The following is a 25,825-nucleotide window of genomic DNA, read 5'->3' as shown; positions in this document are numbered from 1 at the left end:
GGGTTAGATACAGAGTAAAGCTCCCTCTACACAGTCCCCATCAAACACTCCCAGGACAGGTACAGCACGGGGTTAGATACAGAGTAAAACTCCCTCTACACTGTCCCCATCAAACACTCCCAGGACAGGTACAGCACGGGGTTAGATACAGAGTAAAGCTCCCTCTACACTGTCCCCATCAAACACTCCCAGGAAAGGTACAGCACGGGGTTAGATACAGAGTAAAGCTCCCTCTACACTGTCCCCATCAAACACTCCCAGGAAAGGTACAGCACGGGGTTAGATACAGAGTAAAGCTCCCTCTACACTGTCCCCATCAAACACACCCAGGACAGGTACAGCACGGGGTGAGATACAGAGTAAAGCTCCCTCTACACTGTCCCCATCAAACACTCCCAGGAAAGGTACAGCACGGGGTTAGATACAGAGTAAAGCTCCCTCTACACTGTCCCCATCAAACACTCCCAGGACAGGTACAGCACGGTTAGATACAGTGTAAAGCTCCCTCTGCACTCTCCCCATCAAACACTGCCAGGACAGGTACAGCACAGGGTTAGATACAGAGTAAAGCTCCCTCTACACGATCCCCATCAATCTATCCCAGGACAGGTACAGCACAGAGTTAGATATAGATTATAGCTCCCTCTACACTGTCCCCATCAAACACTCCCAGGACAGGTACAGCACGGGGTTGGATACAGAGTAAAGCTTCCTCTACACTGTCCCCATCAAACACTCCCAGGACAGGTACAGCACGGGGTTAGATACAGAGTAAAGCTCCCTCTACACTGTCCCCATCAAACACTCCCAGGACAGGTACAGCACGGGGATAGATATAGAGTAAAGCTCCCTCTACACTGCCCCCATCAAACACTCCCAGGACAGGTACAGCATGGGGTTACATACAGAGCAAAGCTCCCTCTACACTGTCCCCATCAAACACTCCCAGGACAGGTACAGCACGGGGTTAGATACAGAGCAAAGCTCCCTCTACACTGTCCCCATCAAACACTCCCAGGACAGGTACAGCACGGGGTTAGATACAGAGTAAAGCTCCCTCTACACTGTCCCCATCAAACACTCCCAGGATAGGTACATCACGGGGTTAGATACAGAGTAAAGCTCCCTCTACACTGCCCCCATCAAACACTCCCAGGACAGGTACAGCATGGGGTTACATACAGAGCAAAGCTCCCTCTACACTGTCCCCATCAAACACTCCCAGGACAGGTACAGCACGGGGTTAGATACAGAGTAAAGCTCCTTCTACACTGTCCCCATCAAACACTCCCAGGACAGGTACAGCACGGTTTTAGATACAGAGTAAAGCTCCCTCTACACTGTCCCCATCAAACACTCCCAGGACAGGTACAGCACGGGGTTAGATACAGAGTAAAGCTCCTTCTACACTGTCCCCATCAAACACTCCCAGGACAGGTACAGCACGGGGTTAGATACAGAGTAAAGCTCCCTCTACACTGTCCCCATCAAACACTCCCAGGACAGGTACAGCAGGGGGTTAGATACAGAGTAAAGCTCCCTCTACACTGTCCCCATCAAACACTCCCAGGATAGGTACAGCACGGGGTTAGATACAGAGTAAAGCTCCCTCTACACTGTCCCCATCAAACACTCCCAGGACAGGTACAGCATGGGGTTACATACAGAGCAAAGCTCCCTCTACACTGTCCCCATCAAACACTCCCAGGACAGGTACAGCACGGGGTTAGATATAGAGTAAAGCTCCCTCTACACTGCCCCATCAAACACTCCCAGGACAGGTACAGCACGGGGTTAGATACAGGGTAAAGCTCCCTCTACACTGTCCCCATAAAACACTCCCAGGACAGGTACAGCACGGGGTTAGATACAGAGTAAAGCTCCCTCTACACTGTCCCCATCAAACACTCCCAGGACAGGTACAGCACGGGGTTAGGTACATAGTAAAGCTCCCTCTACACTGTCCCCATCAAACACTCCCAGGGCAGGTACAGCACAGGGTTAAATACAGAGTAAAGCTCCCTCTACACTGTCCCCATCAAACACTCCCAGGACAGGTACAGCACGGGGTTAGATACAGAGTAAAGCTCCCTCTACACTGTCCCTATCAAACACTCCCAGGACAGGTACAGCACGGGGTTAGATACAGAGTAAAGCTGCCTCTACACTGTCTCCAACACTCCCAGGACAAGTACAGCACAGGGTTAGATACAGAGTAAAGCTCCCTCTACACTGTCCCCATCAAACACTCCCAGGACAAGTACAGCACGGGGTTAGATACAGAGTAAAGCTCCCTCTACACTGTCCCCATCAAACACTCCCAGGACAGGTACAGCACGGGGTTAGATACAGAGTAAAGCTCCCGCTACACTGTCCCCATCAAACACTCCCAGGACAGGTACAGCATGGCGTTAGATACAGAGTAAAGCTCCCTCTACACTGTCCCCATCAAACACTCCCAGGACAGGTACAGCACGGGGTTAGGTACATAGTAAAGCTCCCTCTACACTGTCCCCATCAAACACTCCCAGGACAGGTACAGCACAGGGTTAAATACAGAGTAAAGCTCCCTCTACACTGTCCCCATCAAACACTCCCAGGACAGGTACAGCACGGGGTTAGATACAGAGTAAAGCTCCCTCTACACTGTCCCTATCAAACACTCCCAGGACAGGTACAGCACGGGGTTAGATACAGAGTAAAGCTGCCTCTACACTGTCTCCAACACTCCCAGGACAGGTACAGCACGGGGTTAGATACAGAGTAAAGCTCCCTCTACACTGTCCCCATCAAACACTCCCAGGACAAGTACAGCACGGGGTTAGATACAGAGTAAAGCTCCCTCTACACTGTCCCCATCAAACACTCCCAGGACAGGTACAGCACGGGGTTAGATACAGAGTAAAGCTCCCGCTACACTGTCCCCATCAAACACTCCCAGGACAGGTACAGCATGGCGTTAGATACAGAGTAAAGCTCCCTCTACACTGTCCCCATCAAACACTCCCAGGACAGGTACAGCACGGGGTTAGATACAGAGTAAAGCTCCCTCTACACTGTCCCCATCAAACACTCACAGGACAGGTACAGCACGGGGTTAGATACAGAGTAAAACTCCCTCTACACTGTTCCCATCAAACACTCACAGGACAGGTACAGCACGGGGTTAGATACAGAGTTAAACTCCCTCTACACTGTTCCCATCAAACACTCCTAGGACAGGTACAGCACAGGGTTAAATACAGAGTAAAGCTCCCTGTACACTGTCCCCATCAAACACTCCCAGGACAGGTACAGCACGGGGTTAGATACAGAGTAAAGCTCCCTCTACACTGTCCCTATCAAACACTCCCAGGACAGGTACAGCACGGGGTTAGATACAGAGTAAAGCTCCCGCTACACTGTCCCCATCAAACACTCCCAGGACAGGTACAGCCCGGGGTTAGATACAGAGTAAAGCTCCCTCTACACTGTCCCCATCAAACACTCCCAGAACAGGTACAGCACGGGGTTAGATATAGAGTAAAGCTCCCTCTACACTGTCCCCATCAAACACTCCCAGGACAGGTACAGCACGGGGTTAGATACAGGGTAAAGCTCCCTCTACACTGTCCCCATAAAACACTCCCAGGACAGGTACAGCACGGGGTTAGATACAGAGTAAAGCTCCCTCTACACTGTCCCCATCAAACACTCCCAGGACAGGTACAGCATGGGGTTAGGTACATAGTAAAGCTCCCTCTACACTGTCCCCATCAAACACTCCCAGGACAGGTACAGCACAGGGTTAAATACAGAGTAAAGCTCCCTCTACACTGTCCCCATCAAACACTCCCAGGACAGGTACAGCACGGGGTTAGATACAGAGTAAAGCTCCCTCTACACTGTCCCTATCAAACACTCCCAGGACAGGTACAGCACGGGGTTAGATACAGAGTAAAGCTGCCTCTACACTGTCCCCATCAAACACTCCGAGGACAAGTCCAGCACGGGGTTAGATACAGAGTAAAGATCCCTCTACACTGTCCCCATCAAACACCCCCAGGACAAGTACAGCACGGGGTTAGATACAGAGTAAAGATCCCTCTACACTGTCCCCATCAAACACTCCCAGGACAGGTACAGCACGGGGTTAGATACAGAGTAAAGCTCCCGCTACACTGTCCCCATCATACACTCCCAGGACAGGTACAGCATGGCGTTAGATACAGAGTAAAGCTCCCTCTACACTGTCCCCATCAAACACTCCCAGGACAGGTACAGCACTGGGTTAGATACAGAGTAAAGCTCCCTCTACACTGTCCCCATCAAACACTCACAGGACAGGTACAGCACGGGGTTAGATACAGAGTAAAACTCCCTCTACACTGTTCCCATCAAACACTCACAGGACAGGTACAGCACGGGGTTAGATACAGAGTAAAACTCCCTCTACACTGTTCCCATCAAACACTCCCAGGACAGGTACAGCACAGGGTTAAATACAGAGTAAAGCTCCCTGTACACTGTCCCCATCAAACACTCCCAGGACAGGTACAGCACGGGGTTAGATACAGAGTAAAGCTCCCTCTACACTGTCCCCATCAAACACTCCCAGGACAGGTACAGCACGGGGTTAGATACAGAGTAAAGCTCCCTCTACACTGTCTCCAACACTCCCAGGACAGGTACAGCACGGGGTTAGATACAGAGTAAAGCTCCCTCTACACTGTCCCCATCAAACACTCCCAGAGCAGATACAGCACGGGGTTAGATACAGAGTAAAGCTCCCTCTACAGCACGGGGTTAGATACAGAGTAAAGCTCGCTCTACACTGTCCCCATCAAACACTCCCAGGACAGGTACAGCACGGAGTTAGATACAGAGTAAAGCTCCCTCTACACTGTCCCCATCAAACACTCCCAGGACAGGTACAGCACGGGGTTAGATACAGAGTAAAGCTCCCTCTACAGCACGGGGTTAGATACAGAGTAAAGCTCCCTCTACACTGTCCCCATCAAACACTCCCAGGACAGGTACAGCACGGGTTAGGTACAGAGTAAAGCTCCCGCTTCACTGTCCGCATCAAACACTCCCAGGACAAGTACAGCACGGGGTTAGATACAGAGTAAAGCTCCCTCTACACTGTCCCCATCAAACACTCCCAGGACAGGTACAGCACGGGGTTAGATACAAGTAAAGCTCCCTCTACACTGTCCCCATCAAACACTCCCAGGACAGGTACAGCACGGGGTTAGATACAGAGTAAAGCCCCCTCTACACTGTCCCCATCAAACACTCCCAGGACAGGTACAGCACGGGGTTAGATACAGAGTAAAGCTCCCTCTACAGCATGGGGTTAGATACAGAGTAAAGCTCCCTCTACACTGTCCCCATCAAACACTCCCAGGACAGGTACAGCACGGGTTAGGTACAGAGTAAAGCTCCCGCTTCACTGTCCGCATCAAACACTCCCAGGACAAGTACAGCACGGGGTTAGATACAGAGTAAAGCTCCCTCTACACTGTCCCCATCAAACACTCCCAGGACAGGTACAGCACGGGGTTAGATACAAGTAAAGCTCCCTCTACACTGTCCCCATCAAACACTCCCAGGACAGGTACAGCACGGGGTTAGATACAGGGTAAAGCTCCCTCTACACTGTCCCCATAAAACACTCCCAGGACAGGTACAGCACGGGGTTAGATACAGAGTAAAGCTCCCTCTACACTGTCCCCATCAAACACTCCCAGGACAGGTACAGCATGGGGTTAGGTACATAGTAAAGCTCCCTCTACACTGTCCCCATCAAACACTCCCAGGACAGGTACAGCACAGGGTTAAATACAGAGTAAAGCTCCCTCTACACTGTCCCCATCAAACACTCCCAGGACAGGTACAGCACGGGGTTAGATACAGAGTAAAGCTCCCTCTACACTGTCCCTATCAAACACTCCCAGGACAGGTACAGCACGGGGTTAGATACAGAGTAAAGCTGCCTCTACACTGTCCCCATCAAACACTCCGAGGACAAGTCCAGCACGGGGTTAGATACAGAGTAAAGCTCCCTCTACACTGTCCCCATCAAACACCCCCAGGACAAGTACAGCACGGGGTTAGATACAGAGTAAAGATCCCTCTACACTGTCCCCATCAAACACTCCCAGGACAGGTACAGCACGGGGTTAGATACAGAGTAAAGCTCCCGCTACACTGTCCCCATCATACACTCCCAGGACAGGTACAGCATGGCGTTAGATACAGAGTAAAGCTCCCTCTACACTGTCCCCATCAAACACTCCCAGGACAGGTACTGCACTGGGTTAGATACAGAGTAAAGCTCCCTCTACACTGTCCCCATCAAACACTCACAGGACAGGTACAGCACGGGGTTAGATACAGAGTAAAACTCCCTCTACATTGTTCCCATCAAACACTCACAGGACAGGTACAGCACGGGGTTAGATACAGAGTAAAACTCCCTCTACACTGTTCCCATCAAACACTCCCAGGACAGGTACAGCACAGGGTTAAATACAGAGTAAAGCTCCCTGTACACTGTCCCCATCAAACACTCCCAGGACAGGTACAGCACGGGGTTAGATACAGAGTAAAGCTCCCTCTACACTGTCCCCATCAAACACTCCCAGGACAGGTACAGCACGGGGTTAGATACAGAGTAAAGCTCCCTCTACACTGTCTCCAACACTCCCAGGACAGGTACAGCACGGGGTTAGATACAGAGTAAAGCTCCCTCTACACTGTCCCCATCAAACACTCCCAGAGCAGATACAGCACGGGGTTAGATACAGAGTAAAGCTCCCTCTACAGCACGGGGTTAGATACAGAGTAAAGCTCGCTCTACACTGTCCCCATCAAACACTCCCAGGACAGGTACAGCACGGAGTTAGATACAGAGTAAAGCTCCCTCTACACTGTCCCCATCAAACACTCCCAGGACAGGTACAGCACGGGATTAGATACAGAGTAAAGCTCCCTCTACAGCACGGGGTTAGATACAGAGTAAAGCTCCCTCTACACTGTCCCCATCAAACACTCCCAGGACAGGTACAGCACGGGTTAGGTACAGAGTAAAGCTCCCGCTTCACTGTCCGCATCAAACACTCCCAGGACAAGTACAGCACGGGGTTAGATACAGAGTAAAGCTCCCTCTACACTGTCCCCATCAAACACTCCCAGGACAGGTACAGCACGGGGTTAGATACAAGTAAAGCTCCCTCTACACTGTCCCCATCAAACACTCCCAGGACAGGTACAGCACGGGGTTAGATACAGAGTAAAGCCCCCTCTACACTGTCCCCATCAAACACTCCCAGGACAGGTACAGCACGGGGTTAGATACAGAGTAAAGCTCCCTCTACAGCATGGGGTTAGATACAGAGTAAAGCTCCCTCTACACTGTCCCCATCAAACACTCCCAGGACAGGTACAGCACGGGTTAGGTACAGAGTAAAGCTCCCGCTTCACTGTCCGCATCAAACACTCCCAGGACAAGTACAGCACGGGGTTAGATACAGAGTAAAGCTCCCTCTACACTGTCCCCATCAAGCACTCCCAGGACAGGTACAGCACGGGGTTAGATACAAGTAAAGCTCCCTCTACACTGTCCCCATCAAACACTCCCAGGACAGGTACAGCACGGGGTTAGATACAGGGTAAAGCTCCCTCTACACTGTCCCCATAAAACACTCCCAGGACAGGTACAGCACGGGGTTAGATACAGAGTAAAGCTCCCTCTACACTGTCCCCATCAAACACTCCCAGGACAGGTACAGCATGGGGTTAGGTACATAGTAAAGCTCCCTCTACACTGTCCCCATCAAACACTCCCAGGACAGGTACAGCACAGGGTTAAATACAGAGTAAAGCTCCCTCTACACTGTCCCCATCAAACACTCCCAGGACAGGTACAGCACGGGGTTAGATACAGAGTAAAGCTCCCTCTACACTGTCCCTATCAAACACTCCCAGGACAGGTACAGCACGGGGTTAGATACAGAGTAAAGCTGCCTCTACACTGTCCCCATCAAACACTCCGAGGACAAGTCCAGCACGGGGTTAGATACAGAGTAAAGCTCCCTCTACACTGTCCCCATCAAACACCCCCAGGACAAGTACAGCACGGGGTTAGATACAGAGTAAAGATCCCTCTACACTGTCCCCATCAAACACTCCCAGGACAGGTACAGCACGGGGTTAGATACAGAGTAAAGCTCCCGCTACACTGTCCCCATCATACACTCCCAGGACAGGTACAGCATGGCGTTAGATACAGAGTAAAGCTCCCTCTACACTGTCCCCATCAAACACTCCCAGGACAGGTACAGCACTGGGTTAGATACAGAGTAAAGCTCCCTCTACACTGTCCCCATCAAACACTCACAGGACAGGTACAGCACGGGGTTAGATACAGAGTAAAACTCCCTCTACACTGTTCCCATCAAACACTCACAGGACAGGTACAGCACGGGGTTAGATACAGAGTAAAACTCCCTCTACACTGTTCCCATCAAACACTCCCAGGACAGGTACAGCACAGGGTTAAATACAGAGTAAAGCTCCCTGTACACTGTCCCCATCAAACACTCCCAGGACAGGTACAGCACGGGGTTAGATACAGAGTAAAGCTCCCTCTACACTGTCCCCATCAAACACTCCCAGGACAGGTACAGCACGGGGTTAGATACAGAGTAAAGCTCCCTCTACACTGTCTCCAACACTCCCAGGACAGGTACAGCACGGGGTTAGATACAGAGTAAAGCTCCCTCTACACTGTCCCCATCAAACACTCCCAGAGCAGATACAGCACGGGGTTAGATACAGAGTAAAGCTCCCTCTACAGCACGGGGTTAGATACAGAGTAAAGCTCGCTCTACACTGTCCCCATCAAACACTCCCAGGACAGGTACAGCACGGAGTTAGATACAGAGTAAAGCTCCCTCTACACTGTCCCCATCAAACACTCCCAGGACAGGTACAGCACGGGGTTAGATACAGAGTAAAGCTCCCTCTACAGCACGGGGTTAGATACAGAGTAAAGCTCCCTCTACACTGTCCCCATCAAACACTCCCAGGACAGGTACAGCACGGGTTAGGTACAGAGTAAAGCTCCCGCTTCACTGTCCGCATCAAACACTCCCAGGACAAGTACAGCACGGGGTTAGATACAGAGTAAAGCTCCCTCTACACTGTCCCCATCAAACACTCCCAGGACAGGTACAGCACGGGGTTAGATACAAGTAAAGCTCCCTCTACACTGTCCCCATCAAACACTCCCAGGACAGGTACAGCACGGGGTTAGATACAGAGTAAAGCCCCCTCTACACTGTCCCCATCAAACACTCCCAGGACAGGTACAGCACGGGGTTAGATACAGAGTAAAGCTCCCTCTACAGCATGGGGTTAGATACAGAGTAAAGCTCCCTCTACACTGTCCCCATCAAACACTCCCAGGACAGGTACAGCACGGGTTAGGTACAGAGTAAAGCTCCCGCTTCACTGTCCGCATCAAACATCCCAGGACAAGTACAGCACGGGGTTAGATACAGAGTAAAGCTCCCTCTACACTGTCCCCATCAAACACTCCCAGGACAGGTACAGCACGGGGTTAGATACAAGTAAAGCTCCCTCTACACTGTCCCCATCAAACACTCCCAGGACAGGTACAGCACGGGGTTAGATACAGAGTAAAGCTCCCTCTACACTGTCCCCATCAAACACTCCCAGGACAGGTACAGCACGGGGTTAGATACAAAGTAAAGCTCCCTCGACACTGTCCCCATCAAACACTCCCAGGGCAGGTACAGCACGGGGTTAGATACAGAGTAAAGTTCCCTCTACACTGTCCCCATCAAACACTCCCAGGACAGGTACAGCACGGGGTTAGATACAGAGTAAAGCTCCCTCTACACTGTCCCCATCAAACACTCCCAGGACAGGTACAGCACGGGGTTAGATACAGAGTAAAGCTCCCTCTACACTGTCCCCATCAAACACTCCCAGGACAGGTACAGCACGGGGTTAGATACAGAGTAAAGCTCCCGCTACACTGTCCCCATCAAACACTCCCAGGACAGGTACAGCATGGCGTTAGATACAGAGTAAAGCTCCCTCTACACTGTCCCCATCAAACACTCCCAGGACAGGAACAGCACGGGGTTAGATACAGAGTAAAGCTCCCTCTACACTGTCCCCATCAAACACTCACAGGACAGGTACAGCACGAGGTTAGATACAGAGTAAAACTCCCTCTACACTGTTCCCATCAAACACTCACAGGACAGGTACAGCACGGGGTTAGATACAGAGTTAAACTCCCTCTACACTGTTCCCATCAAACACTCCTAGGACAGGTACAGCACAGGGTTAAATACAGAGTAAAGCTCCCTGTACACTGTCCCCATCAAACACTCCCAGGACAGGTACAGCACGGGGTTAGATACAGAGTAAAGCTCCCTCTACACTGTCCCTATCAAACACTCCCAGGACAGGTACAGCACGGGGTTAGATACAGAGTAAAGCTCCCGCTACACTGTCCCCATCAAACACTCCCAGGACAGGTACAGCCCGGGGTTAGATACAGAGTAAAGCTCCCTCTACACTGTCCCCATCAAACACTCCCAGGACAGGTACAGCACGGGGTTAGATATAGAGTAAAGCTCCCTCTACACTGTCCCCATCAAACACTCCCAGGACAGGTACAGCACGGGGTTAGATACAGGGTAAAGCTCCCTCTACACTGTCCCCATAAAACACTCCCAGGACAGGTACAGCACGGGGTTAGATACAGAGTAAAGCTCCCTCTACACTGTCCCCATCAAACACTCCCAGGACAGGTACAGCATGGGGTTAAATACAGAGTAAAGCTCCCTCTACACTGTCCCCATCAAACACTCCCAGGACAGGTACAGCACGGGGTTAGATACAGAGTAAAGCTCCCTCTACACTGTCCCTATCAAACACTCCCAGGACAGGTACAGCACGGGGTTAGATACAGAGTAAAGCTGCCTCTACACTGTCCCCATCAAACACTCCCAGGACAAGTACAGCACGGGGTTAGATACAGAGTAAAGCTCCCTCTACACTGTCCCCATCAAACACCCCCAGGACAAGTACAGCACGGGGTTAGATACAGAGTAAAGCTCCCTCTACACTGTCCCCATCAAACACTCCCAGGACAGGTACAGCACTGGGTTAGATACAGAGTAAAGCTCCCTCTACACTGTCCCCATCAAACACTCACAGGACAGGTACAGCACGGGGTTAGATACAGAGTAAAACTCCCTCTACACTGTTCCCATCAAACACTCACAGGACAGGTACAGCACGGGGTTAGATACAGAGTAAAACTCCCTCTACACTGTTCCCATCAAACACTCCCAGGACAGGTACAGCACAGGGTTAAATACAGAGTAAAGCTCCCTGTACACTGTCCCCATCAAACACTCCCAGGACAGGTACAGCACGGGGTTAGATACAGAGTAAAGCTCCCTCTACACTGTCCCTATCAAACACTCCCAGGACAGGTACAGCACGGGGTTAGATACAGAGTAAAGCTCCCTCTACACTGTCTCCAACACTCCCAGGACAGGTACAGCACGGGGTTAGATACAGAGTAAAGCTCCCTCTACACTGTCCCCATCAAACACTCCCAGAGCAGATACAGCACGGGGTTAGATACAGAGTAAAGCTCCCTCTACAGCACGGGGTTAGATACAGAGTAAAGCTCCCTCTACACTGTCCCCATCAAACACTCCCAGGACAGGTACAGCACGGAGTTAGATACAGAGTAAAGCTCCCTCTACACTGTCCCCATCAAACACTCCCAGGACAGGTACAGCACGGGGTTAGATACAGAGTAAAGCTCCCTCTACAGCACGGGGTTAGATACAGAGTAAAGCTCCCTCTACACTGTCCCCATCAAACACTCCCAGGACAGGTACAGCACGGGTTAGGTACAGAGTAAAGCTCCCGCTTCACTGTCCGCATCAAACACTCCCAGGTCAAGTACAGCACGGGGTTAGATACAGAGGAAAGCTCCCTCTACACTGTCCCCATCAAACACTCCCAGGACAGGTACAGCACGGGGTTAGATACAAGTAAAGCTCCCTCTACACTGTCCCCATCAAACACTCCCAGGACAGGTACAGCACGGGGTTAGATACAGAGTAAAGCCCCCTCTACACTGTCCCCATCAAACACTCCCAGGACAGGTACAGCACGGGGTTAGATACAGAGTAAAGCTCCCTCTACAGCACGGGGTTAGATACAGAGTAAAGCTCCCTCTACACTGTCCCCATCAAACACTCCCAGGACAGGTACAGCACGGGTTAGGTACAGAGTAAAGCTCCCGCTTCACTGTCCGCATCAAACATTCCCAGGACAAGTACAGCACGGGGTTAGATACAGAGTAAAGCTCCCTCTACACTGTCCCCATCAAACACTCCCAGGACAGGTACAGCACGGGGTTAGATACAAGTAAAGCTCCCTCTACACTGTCCCCATCAAACACTCCCAGGACAGGTACAGCACGGGGTTAGATACAGAGTAAAGCTCCCTCTACACTATCCCCATCAAACACTCCCAGGACAGGTACAGCACGGGGTTAGATACAGAGTAAAGCTCCCTCGACACTGTCCCCATCAAACACTCCCAGGGCAGGTACAGCACGGGGTTAGATACAGAGTAAAGTTCCCTCTACACTGTCCCCATCAAACACTCCCAGGACAGGTACAGCACGGGGTTAGATACAGAGTAAAGCTCCCTCTACACTGTCCCCATCAAACACTCCCAGGACAGGTACAGCACGGGGTTAGATACAGAGTAAAGCTCCCTCTACACTGTCCCCATCAAACACTCCCAGGACAGGTACAGCACGGGGTTAGATACAGAGTAAAGTTCCCTCTACACTGTCCCCATCAAACACTCCCAGGACAGGTACAGCATGGGGTTAGATACAGAGTAAAGCTCCCTCTACACTGTCCCCATCAAACACTCCCAGGACAGTTACAGCATGGGGTTAGATACAGAGTAAAGCTCCCTCTACACTGTCCCCATCAAACACTCCCAGGACAGGTACAGCACGGGGTTAGATACAGAGTAAAGCTCCCTCGACACTGTCCCCATCAAACACTCCCAGGGCAGGTACAGCACGGGGTTAGATACAGAGTAAAGTTCCCTCTACACTGTCCCCATCAAACACTCCCAGGACAGGTACAGCACGGGGTTAGATACAGAGTAAAGCTCCCTCTACACTGTCCCCATCAAACACTCCCAGGACAGGTACAGCACGGGGTTAGATACAGAGTAAAGCTCCCTCTACACTGTCCCCATCAAACACTCCCAGGACAGGTACAGCACGGGGTTAGATACAGAGTAAAGCTCCCGCTACACTGTCCCCATCAAACACTCCCAGGACAGGTACAGCATGGCGTTAGATACAGAGTAAAGCTCCCTCTACACTGTCCCCATCAAACACTCCCAGGACAGGTACAGCACGGGGTTAGATACAGAGTAAAGCTCCCTCTACACTGTCCCCATCAAACACTCACAGGACAGGTACAGCACGGGGTTAGATACAGAGTAAAACTCCCTCTACACTGTTCCCATCAAACACTCACAGGACAGGTACAGCACGGGGTTAGATACAGAGTTAAACTCCCTCTACACTGTTCCCATCAAACACTCCTAGGACAGGTACAGCACAGGGTTAAATACAGAGTAAAGCTCCCTGTACACTGTCCCCATCAAACACTCCCAGGACAGGTACAGCACGGGGTTAGATACAGAGTAAAGCTCCCTCTACACTGTCCCTATCAAACACTCCCAGGACAGGTACAGCACGGGGTTAGATACAGAGTAAAGCTCCTGCTACACTGTCCCCATCAAACACTCCCAGGACAGGTACAGCCCGGGGTTAGATACAGAGTAAAGCTCCCTCTACACTGTCCCCATCAAACACTCCCAGGACAGGTACAGCACGGAGTTAGATACAGAGTAAAGCTCCCTCTACACTGTCCCCATCAAACACTCCCAGGACAGGTACAGCACGGGGTTAGATACAGAGTAAAGCTCCCTCTACAGCACGGGGTTAGATACAGAGTAAAGCTCCCTCTACACTGTCCCCATCAAACACTCCCAGGACAGGTACAGCACGGGTTAGGTACAGAGTAAAGCTCCCGCTTCACTGTCCGCATCAAACACTCCCAGGACAAGTACAGCACGGGGTTAGATACAGAGTAAAGCTCCCTCTACACTGTCCCCATCAAACACTCCCAGGACAGGTACAGCACGGGGTTAGATACAAGTAAAGCTCCCTCTACACTGTCCCCATCAAACACTCCCAGGACAGGTACAGCACGGGGTTAGATACAGAGTAAAGCCCCCTCTACACTGTCCCCATCAAACACTCCCAGGACAGGTACAGCACGGGGTTAGATACAGAGTAAAGCTCCCTCTACAGCACGGGGTTAGATACAGAGTAAAGCTCCCTCTACACTGTCCCCATCAAACACTCCCAGGACAGGTACAGCACGGGTTAGGTACAGAGTAAAGCTCCCGCTTCACTGTCCGCATCAAACATTCCCAGGACAAGTACAGCACGGGGTTAGATACAGAGTAAAGCTCCCTCTACACTGTCCCCATCAAACACTCCCAGGACAGGTACAGCACGGGGTTAGATACAAGTAAAGCTCCCTCTACACTGTCCCCATCAAACACTCCCAGGACAGGTACAGCACGGGGTTAGATACAGAGTAAAGCTCCCTCTACACTATCCCCATCAAACACTCCCAGGACAGGTACAGCACGGGGTTAGATACAGAGTAAAGCTCCCTCGACACTGTCCCCATCAAACACTCCCAGGGCAGGTACAGCACGGGGTTAGATACAGAGTAAAGTTCCCTCTACACTGTCCCCATCAAACACTCCCAGGACAGGTACAGCACGGGGTTAGATACAGAGTAAAGCTCCCTCTACACTGTCCCCATCAAACACTCCCAGGACAGGTACAGCACGGGGTTAGATACAGAGTAAAGCTCCCTCTACACTGTCCCCATCAAACACTCCCAGGACAAGTACAGCACGGGGTTAGATACAGAGTAAAGCTCCCTCTACACTGTCCCCATCAAACACCCCCAGGACAAGTACAGCACGGGGTTAGATACAGAGTAAAGCTCCCTCTACACTGTCCCCATCAAACACTCCCAGGACAGGTACAGCACTGGGTTAGATACAGAGTAAAGCTCCCTCTACACTGTCCCCATCAAACACTCACAGGACAGGTACAGCACGGGGTTAGATACAGAGTAAAACTCCCTCTACACTGTTCCCATCAAACACTCACAGGACAGGTACAGCACGGGGTTAGATACAGAGTAAAACTCCCTCTACACTGTTCCCATCAAACACTCCCAGGACAGGTACAGCACAGGGTTAAATACAGAGTAAAGCTCCCTGTACACTGTCCCCATCAAACACTCCCAGGACAGGTACAGCACGGGGTTAGATACAGAGTAAAGCTCCCTCTACACTGTCCCTATCAAACACTCCCAGGACAGGTACAGCACGGGGTTAGATACAGAGTAAAGCTCCCTCTACACTGTCTCCAACACTCCCAGGACAGGTACAGCACGGGGTTAGATACAGAGTAAAGCTCCCTCTACACTGTCCCCATCAAACACTCCCAGAGCAGATACAGCACGGGGTTAGATACAGAGTAAAGCTCCCTCTACAGCACGGGGTTAGATACAGAGTAAAGCTCCCTCTACACTGTCCCCATCAAACACTCCCAGGACAGGTACAGCACGGAGTTAGATACAGAGTAAAGCTCCCTCTACACTGTCCCCATCAAACACTCCCAGGACAGGTACAGCACGGGGTTAGATACAGAGTAAAGCTCCCTCTACAGCACGGGGTTAGATACAGAGTAAAGCTCCCTCTACACTGTCCCCATCAAACACTCCCAGGACAGGTACAGCACGGGTTAGGTACAGAGTAAAGCTCCCGCTTCACTGTCCGCATCAAACACTCCCAGGACAAGTACAGCACGGGGTTAGATACAGAGTAAAGCTCCCTCTACACTGTCCCCATCAAACACTCCCAGGACAGGTACAGCACGGGGTTAGATACAAGTAAAGCTCCCTCTACACTGTCCCCATCAAACACTCCCAGGACAGGTACAGCACGGGGTTAGATACAGAGTAAAGCCCCCTCTACACTGTCCCCATCAAACACTCCCAGGACAGGTACAGCACGGGGTTAGATACAGAGTAAAGCTCCCTCTACAGCACGGGGTTAGATACAGAGTAAAGCTCCCTCTACACTGTCCCCATCAAACACTCCCAGGACAGGTACAGCACGGGTTAGGTACAGAGTAAAGCTCCCGCTTCACTGTCCGCATCAAACATTCCCAGGACAAGTACAGCACGGGGTTAGATACAGAGTAAAGCTCCCTCTACACTGTCCCCATCAAACACTCCCAGGACAGGTACAGCACGGGGTTAGATACAAGTAAAGCTCCCTCTACACTGTCCCCATCAAATACTCCCAGGACAGGTACAGCACGGGGTTAGATACAGAGTAAAGCTCCCTCTACACTATCCCCATCAAACACTCCCAGGACAGGTACAGCACGGGGTTAGATACAGAGTAAAGCTCCCTCGACACTGTCCCCATCAAACACTCCCAGGGCAGGTACAGCACGGGGTTAGATACAGAGTAAAGTTCCCTCTACACTGTCCCCATCAAACACTCCCAGGACAGGTACAGCACGGGGTTAGATACAGAGTAAAGCTCCCTCTACACTGTCCCCATCAAACACTCCCAGGACAGGTACAGCACGGGGTTAGATACAGAGTAAAGCTCCCTCTACACTGTCCCCATCAAACACTCCCAGGACAGGTACAGCACGGGGTTAGATACAGAGTAAAGTTCCCTCTACACTGTCCCCATCAAACACTCCCAGGACAGGTACAGCATGGGGTTAGATACAGAGTAAAGCTCCCTCTACACTGTCCCCATCAAACACTCCCAGGACAGGTACAGCATGGGGTTAGATACAGAGTAAAGCTCCCTCTACACTGTCCCCATCAAACACTCCCAGGACAGGTACAGCACGGGGTTAGATACAGAGTAAAGCTCCCTCGACACTGTCCCCATCAAACACTCCCAGGGCAGGTACAGCACGGGGTTAGATACAGAGTAAAGTTCCCTCTACACTGTCCCCATCAAACACTCCCAGGACAGGTACAGCACGGGGTTAGATACAGAGTAAAGCTCCCTCTACACTGTCCCCATCAAACACTCCCAGGACAGGTACAGCACGGGGTTAGATACAGAGTAAAGCTCCCTCTACACTGTCCCCATCAAACACTCCCAGGACAGGTACAGCACGGGGTTAGATACAGAGTAAAGCTCCCGCTACACTGTCCCCATCAAACACTCCCAGGACAGGTACAGCATGGCGTTAGATACAGAGTAAAGCTCCCTCTACACTGTCCCCATCAAACACTCCCAGGACAGGTACAGCACGGGGTTAGATACAGAGTAAAGCTCCCTCTACACTGTCCCCATCAAACACTCACAGGACAGGTACAGCACGGGGTTAGATACAGAGTAAAACTCCCTCTACACTGTTCCCATCAAACACTCACAGGACAGGTACAGCACGGGGTTAGATACAGAGTTAAACTCCCTCTACACTGTTCCCATCAAACACTCCTAGGACAGGTACAGCACAGGGTTAAATACAGAGTAAAGCTCCCTGTACACTGTCCCCATCAAACACTCCCAGGACAGGTACAGCACGGGGTTAGATACAGAGTAAAGCTCCCTCTACACTGTCCCTATCAAACACTCCCAGGACAGGTACAGCACGGGGTTAGATACAGAGTAAAGCTCCCGCTACACTGTCCCCATCAAACACTCCCAGGACAGGTACAGCCCGGGGTTAGATACAGAGTAAAGCTCCCTCTACACTGTCCCCATCAAACACTCCCAGGACAGGTACAGCACGGGGTTAGATATAGAGTAAAGCTCCCTCTACACTGTCCCCATCAAACACTCCCAGGACAGGTACAGCACGGGGTTAGATACAGGGTAAAGCTCCCTCTACACTGTCCCCATAAAACACTCCCAGGACAGGTACAGCACGGGGTTAGATACAGAGTAAAGCTCCCTCTACACTGTCCCCATCAAACACTCCCAGGACAGGTACAGCATGGGGTTAGATACATAGTAAAGCTCCCTCTACACTGTCCCCATCAAACACTCCCAGGACAGGTACAGCACAGGGTTAAATACAGAGTAAAGCTCCCTCTACACTGTCCCCATCAAACACTCCCAGGACAGGTACAGCACGGGGTTAGATACAGAGTAAAGCTCCCTCTACACTGTCCCTATCAAACACTCCCAGGACAGGTACAGCACGGGGTTAGATACAGAGTAAAGCTGCCTCTACACTGTCCCCATCAAACACTCCCAGGACAAGTACAGCACGGGGTTAGATACAGAGTAAAGCTCCCTCTACACTGTCCCCATCAAACACCCCCAGGACAAGTACAGCACGGGGTTAGATACAGAGTAAAGCTCCCTCTACACTGTCCCCATCAAACACTCCCAGGACAGGTACAGCACGGGGTTAGATACAGAGTAAAGCTCCCGCTACACTGTCCCCATCATACACTCCCAGGACAGGTACAGCATGGCGTTAGATACAGAGTAAAGCTCCCTCTACACTGTCCCCATCAAACACTCCCAGGACAGGTACAGCACTGGGTTAGATACAGAGTAAAGCTCCCTCTACACTGTCCCCATCAAACACTCACAGGACAGGTACAGCACGGGGTTAGATACAGAGTAAAACTCCCTCTACACTGTTCCCATCAAACACTCACAGGACAGGTACAGCACGGGGTTAGATACAGAGTAAAACTCCCTCTACACTGTTCCCATCAAACACTCCCAGGACAGGTACAGCACAGGGTTAAATACAGAGTAAAGCTCCCTGTACACTGTCCCCATCAAACACTCCCAGGACAGGTACAGCACGGGGTTAGATACAGAGTAAAGCTCCCTCTACACGGTCCCTATCAAACACTCCCAGGACAGGTACAGCACGGGGTTAGATACAGAGTAAAGCTCCCTCTACACTGTCTCCAACACTCCCAGGACAGGTACAGCACGGGGTTAGATACAGAGTAAAGCTCCCTCTACACTGTCCCCATCAAACACTCCCAGAGCAGATACAGCACGGGGTTAGATACAGAGTAAAGCTCCCTCTACAGCACGGGGTTAGATACAGAGTAAAGCTCCCTCTACACTGTCCCCATCAAACACTCCCAGGACAGGTACAGCACGGAGTTAGATACAGAGTAAAGCTCCCTCTACACTGTCCCCATCAAACACTCCCAGGACAGGTACAGCACGGGGTTAGATACAGAGTAAAGCTCCCTCTACAGCACGGGGTTAGATACAGAGTAAAGCTCCCTCTACACTGTCCCCATCAAACACTCCCAGGACAGGTACAGCACGGGTTAGGTACAGAGTAAAGCTCCCGCTTCACTGTCCGCATCAAACACTCCCAGGACAAGTACAGCACGGGGTTAGATACAGAGTAAAGCTCCCTCTACACTGTCCCCATCAAACACTCCCAGGACAGGTACAGCACGGGGTTAGATACAAGTAAAGCTCCCTCTACACTGTCCCCATCAAACACTCCCAGGACAGGTACAGCACGGGGTTAGATACAGAGTAAAGCCCCCTCTACACTGTCCCCATCAAACACTCCCAGGACAGGTACAGCACGGGGTTAGATACAGAGTAAAGCTCCCTCTACAGCACGGGGTTAGATACAGAGTAAAGCTCCCTCTACACTGTCCCCATCAAACACTCCCAGGACAGGTACAGCACGGGTTAGGTACAGAGTAAAGCTCCCGCTTCACTGTCCGCATCAAACACTCCCAGGACAAGTACAGCACGGGGTTAGATACAGAGTAAAGCTCCCTCTACACTGTCCCCATCAAACACTCCCAGGACAGGTACAGCACGGGGTTAGATACAAGTAAAGCTCCCTCTACACTGTCCCCATCAAACACTCCCAGGACAGGTACAGCACGGGGTTAGATACAGAGTAAAGCTCCCTCTACACTGTCCCCATCAAACACTCCCAGGACAGGTACAGCACGGGGTTAGATACAGAGTAAAGCTCCCTCGACACTGTCCCCATCAAACACTCCCAGGGCAGGTACAGCACGGGGTTAGATACAGAGTAAAGTTCCCTCTACACTGTCCCCATCAAACACTCCCAGGACAGGTACAGCACGGGGTTAGATACAGAGTAAAGCTCCCTCTACACTGTCCCCATCAAACACTCCCAGGACAGGTACAGCACGGGGTTAGATACAGAGTAAAGCTCCCTCTACACTGTCCCCATCAAACACTCCCAGGACATGTACAGCACGGGGTTAGATACAGAGTAAAGTTCCCTCTACACTGTCCCCATCAAACACTCCCAGGACAGGTACAGCATGGGGTTAGATACAGAGTAAAGCTCCCTCTACACTGTCCCCAACAAACACTCCCAGGACAGGTACAGCATGGGGTTAGATACAGAGTAAAGCTCCCTCTACACTGTCCCCATCAAACACTCCCAGGACAGGTACAGCACGGGGTTAGATACAGAGTAAAGCTCCCGCTACACTGTCCCCATCAAACACTCCCAGGACAGTTACAGCACGGGGCTGGATACAGTGTAAAAGTGGCTTTCCCAGTTTGTGGTCACTCGACCTCCTCGGGAACACCGAGTGACGTTCGTTGAACTCACCTCCATTTCTTTGCGTCGCAGTCCAATGTGCTCCTGTGTGGGAACAAAAGCAGGGAAGAGGGATAATGGGGAGAGAGAGTCACGTTTAACTTGAGGCCCACGGCCTAACTCACGCTGCGAGAACAGGAGGTCACAAAATAACGAAGGCTCTGCTCTTTAAAAGTTATTTCACGGGATGTGGTTTTCGCTGCCCAGGCCCAGCATTTATCCCCCATCCCGAACTGCCCCTCAGGAAGGTGGTGGGTGAGCCGCCATCTTGAGCCGCTGCAGTCCCGTGTGGTGTAGGTACACCCACCGTGCTGTTAGGGAGGGAGTTCCGGGATTCTGACCCAGCGACAGTGAAGGAATGGCCGATATATTTCCCAGTCAGGATGGTGTGTGTGTGGGGGGGTTGGGGGGAGGGGCGGGGGGGGACGGTGTTGGGAGCCGCCACTCATCCAGGCAAGTGGAGAGTGTCCCATCACACTCCTGACTTGTGTCCTCGTAGATGGTGTCATAATATACACCAGTATATCATGGTGCAGACACACACTGATGGACACACAGCGGGACCAATCAACACACACAACACCGCAGCCAATCACCAGAGAGAGCACACGCACTTCAAGACAGGGGGCATCAGAGTTCCCGCTCATTCGAGTTGCAGCTAGCTAGGAGGACAGAGCTCACAGCCTGCAACACAGACATGCACCATGTGCTGAGTGCATCGACTGGTTAGGACAAGGCAAAGGTCTTTAGTTGAAGCTAGTATCGTAGTAACCCACAGTCTGAGTATGTTAAACAGTTAATGATTCAATAAAATAGTGTTGCACTATTTCAAGTGTTGGTGACCTGTATGTGATCCAGAACACTCAACACATCAGATGGTGGACAGGCTTTGGGGGGGGGGGGTCAGGAGGTGAGTTGCTCTCCGCAGGATTCCCAGCCTCTGACCTGCTCTGGGAGCCGCAGTGTTTATGTGGCTGGGTCCAGTTTCTGATCAATGGGAACCCCCAGGATGTTGATTGTGGAGATTCAGCGATGGGAATGCCATTGAATAAGGGGCAGTGGTTAGATCCTCTCTTGGAGGAGATGGTCATTACCGGGCACTTGTGTGGTGTGAATGTAACTTGCCCCTCGTCAGCCCCGAGCCTGGATATTGTCCAGGTCTTGCTGCATTTGGACAGGGACGGTTCATTACCTGAGGAGTCGCGAATGGTGAACATTGTGCAGTCGCCCGCAAACCTCCCCACTTCTGACCTTATGATGGAAGGGAAGTCACTGTTCAAGCAGCTGAATGTGGTTGGGGCGGAGGACACTAACTCTGCATTTGGACATGGACTGCTTGCCCTGGACACAGTGTTGATTGTCAGTGGTAAAGGAGACATACATACCCCTTCGACCAGGCAAAGAGAATGCGGCCCACCATTCCTGTTCCATCTGGGGAGAGGTTTACAGGCAGTCAGCGTAATTTACCACACAACCGATTTCAAACCAAACGCAGGCTTAATACACATTGGGCTGGAGTCTCCGGGCACCTCCCCCCCCCCCCCCCCCCCCCCCTCCCCGCCACCCCCTCCCTCGCCCCTCAAATTGAGGTTGTCATTGCCAGGACGTTATATTGTAAAAACTCTCTCATTCCTATATCCCCCACCTCCCCACCTCCTCCCCATATCCCTCAATCCCCCACCTTCTCCCCGTATCCCTCAATCCCCCACCTCCACACCTTCTCCCCGTATCCCTCAATCCCCCACCTACCCACCTTCTCCCCGTATCCCTCAATCCCCCACCTACCCACCTTCTCCCCGTATCCCTCAATGCCCCAGCTACCCACGTTCTCCCCGTAGCCCTCAATCTCCCACCTACCCACCTTCTCCCCGTATCCCTCAATCCCCCACCTACCCACCTTCTCCCCGTATCCCTCAATCCCCCACCAACCCACCTTCTCCCCGTAGCCCTCAATCTCCCACCTACCCACCTTCTCCCCATATCCCTCAATCCCCCACCTACCCACCTCCTCCCCGTATCCCTCAATCCCCCACCTACCCATCTTCTCCCCATCTCCCTCAATCCCCCACCTACCCACCTCCTCCCCATATCCCTCAATCCCAGCCTACCCACCTTCTCCCCGTCTCCCTCAATCCCCCACCTACCCACCTCCTCCCCATATCCCTCAATCCCAACCTACCCACCTTCTCCCCGTATCCCTCAATCCCCCACCTACCCACCTCTTCCCCGTATCCCTCAATCCCCCACCGACCCACCTCCTCCCCGTATCCCTCAGTCCACCTACCCACCTTCTCCCCGTATCCCTCAGTCCACCTACCCACCTTCTCCCCGTATACCTGAATCCCCACCTCCCCACCTTCTCCCCGTATCCCTCAATCCCCCACCTTCCCACCTTCTCCCCATCTCCCTCAATCCCCCGCCTACCCACCTTCTCCCCGTATCCCTCAATCCCCCACCTACCCACCTTCTCCCCGTCTCCCTCGATCCCCCACCTACCCACCATTCAAAGTTCTCTCCAGCTTTGACAAGAGAGGGGACTGAGAGACATCAGTCAGTGTACAGATATCTCCCTGAGAGGGAGGACTGAGAGACACCAGTCAGTGTACAGATATCTCCCTGAGAGAGAGAGGGGACTGAGAGACACCAGTCAGTGTACAGATATCTCCCTGAGAGAGAGAGAGGACTGAGAGACACCAGTCAGTGTACAGATATCTCCCTGAGAGAGAGAGGGGACTGAGAGACACCAGTCAGTGTACAGATATCTCCCTGAGAGAGAGAGGGGACTGAGAGACACCAGTCAGTGTACAGATATCTCCCTGAGAGAGAGGGGACTGAGAGACACCAGTCAGTGTACAGATATCTCCCTGAGAGACAGGGGGGACTGAGAGACACCAGTCAGTGCACAGATATCTCCCTGATAGAGAGGGGACTGAGAGACACCAGTCAGTGTACAGATATCTCCCTAGGAGAGAGAGGACTGAGAGACACCAGTCAGTGTACAGATATCTCCCTGAGATAGAGAGGGGACAGAGAGACACCAGTCAGTGTACAGATATATCCCTGAGAGAGAGAGGGGATTGAGAGACACCAGTCAGTGTACAGATATCTCCCTGCGATAGAGAGAGGACTGAGAGACACCAGTCAGTGTACAGATATCTCCCTGAGAGAGAGAGAGGGGACTGAGAGACACCAGTCAGTGTACTGATATCTCCCTGAGAGAGAGCGGACTGAGAGACACCAGTCACTGTACAGATATCTCCCTGAGAGAGAGGGGACTGAGAGACACCAGTCAGTGTACAGATATCTCCCTGAGAGAGAGAGGGGGGACTGAGAGACACCAGTCAGTGTACAGATATCTCCCCGAGAGAGAGGGGACTGAGAGACACCAGTCAGTGTACAGATATCTCCCTGAGAGAGAGGGGGACTGAGAGACTCCAGTCAGTGTACAGATATCTCCCTGAGAGAGAGGGGACTGAGAGACACCAGTCAGTGTACAGATATCTCCCTGAGAGAGAGGGGACTGAGAGACACCAGTCAGTGTACAGATATCTCCCCGAGAGAGAGGGGACTGAGAGACACCAGTCAGTGTACAGATATCTCCCTGAGGGAGAGGGGACTGAGAGACACCAGTCAGTGTACAGATATCTCCCCGAGAGAGAGAGAGGACTGAGAGACACCAGTCAGTGTACAGATATCTCCCTGAGAGAGAGGGGACTGAGAGACACCAGTCAGTGTACAGATATCTCCCCGAGAGAGAGAGGGGACTGAGAGACACCAGTCAGTGTACAGATATCTCCCTGAGAGAGAGGGGACTGAGAGACACCAGTCAGTGTACAGATATCTCCCTGAGATTGAGGGGACTGAGAGACACCAGTCAGTGTACAGATATCTCCCCGAGAGAGAGAGGGGACTGAGAGACACCAGTCAGTGTACAGATATCTGCCTGAGAGAGAGGGGACTGAGAGACACCAGTCAGTGTACAGCTATCTACCTGAGAGAGAGAGGGGACTGAGAGACACCAGTCAGTGTACAGATATCTCCCTGAGAGAGAGGGGGGACTGAGACACACCAGTCAGTGTACAGATATCTCCCTGAGAGAGAGAGGACTGAGAGACACCAGTCAGTGTACAGATATCTCCCCGAGAGACAGAGGGGACTGAGAGACACCAGTCTGTGTACAGATATCTCCCCGAGAGAGAGAGGGGACTGAGAGACACCAGTCTGTGTACAGATATCTCCCTGAGAGAGAGAGGGGACTGAGAGACACCAGTCAGTGTACAGATATCTCCCAGAGAGAGAGGGGACTGAGAGACACCAGTCAGTGTACAGATATCTCACTGAGAGAGAGGGGACTGAGAGACACCAGTCGGTGTACAGATATCTCCCTGAGAGTGAGGGGACTGAGAGACACCAGTCAGTGTACAGATATCTCCCTGAGAGAGAGGACTGAGAGACACCAGTCAGTGTACAGATATCTCCCTGAGAGAGAGGGGACTGAGAGACACCAGTCAGTGTACAGATATCTCCCTGAGAGAGAGAGAGGACTGAGAGACACCAGTCAGTGTACAGATATCTCCCTGAGAGAGAGCGGACTGAGAGACACCAGTCAGTGTACAGATATCTCCCTGAGAGAGAGAGGGGACTGAGAGACACCAGTCAGTGCACAGATATCTCCCTGAGAGAGAGAGGGGACTGAAAGACACCAGTCAGTGTACAGATATCTCCCTGAGAGAGAGAGAGGACTGAGAGACACCAGTCAGTGTACAGATATCTCCCTGAGAGAGAGCGGACTGAGAGACACCAGTCAGTGTACAGATATCTCCCTGAGAGAGAGAGGGGACTGAGAGACACCAGTCAGTGCACAGATATCTCCCTGAGAGAGAGCAGACTGAGAGACACCAGTCACTGGACAGATATCTCCCTGAGAGAGAGGGGACTGAGAGACACCAGTCAGTGTACAGATATCTCCCTGAGAGAGAGAGGGGGGACTGAGAGACACCAGTCAGTGTACAGATA

At 51.8% G+C, this 25,825-nt stretch overlaps 1 protein-coding gene across 2 annotated transcripts in view; it reads right to left on the bottom strand.

Moving 5' to 3' along the window:
- Window positions 1–25,825, bottom strand: part of LOC140396027 (RUS family member 1-like) — a 111,997-nt gene that overhangs the window by 30,439 nt on the left and 55,733 nt on the right. For both annotated transcript variants that reach the window (XM_072484083.1, XM_072484082.1), the window contains 2 exons: window positions 22,195–22,240; window positions 20,822–20,854 (listed from right to left, as the gene is read on the bottom strand). In XM_072484083.1, coding sequence (XP_072340184.1) covers window positions 20,822–20,854; window positions 22,195–22,240 — 79 coding nt within the window. The remainder of the gene's footprint in view (window positions 1–20,821; window positions 20,855–22,194; window positions 22,241–25,825) is intronic.

Source organism: Scyliorhinus torazame, chromosome 19 (assembly GCF_047496885.1).
Source record: "Scyliorhinus torazame isolate Kashiwa2021f chromosome 19, sScyTor2.1, whole genome shotgun sequence".
Classification (NCBI taxonomy): Eukaryota; Metazoa; Chordata; class Chondrichthyes; order Carcharhiniformes; family Scyliorhinidae; genus Scyliorhinus; species Scyliorhinus torazame.
Note: the sequence above shows the minus strand (reverse complement) of the source record. Positions and strands in the feature narration are given on the sequence as shown.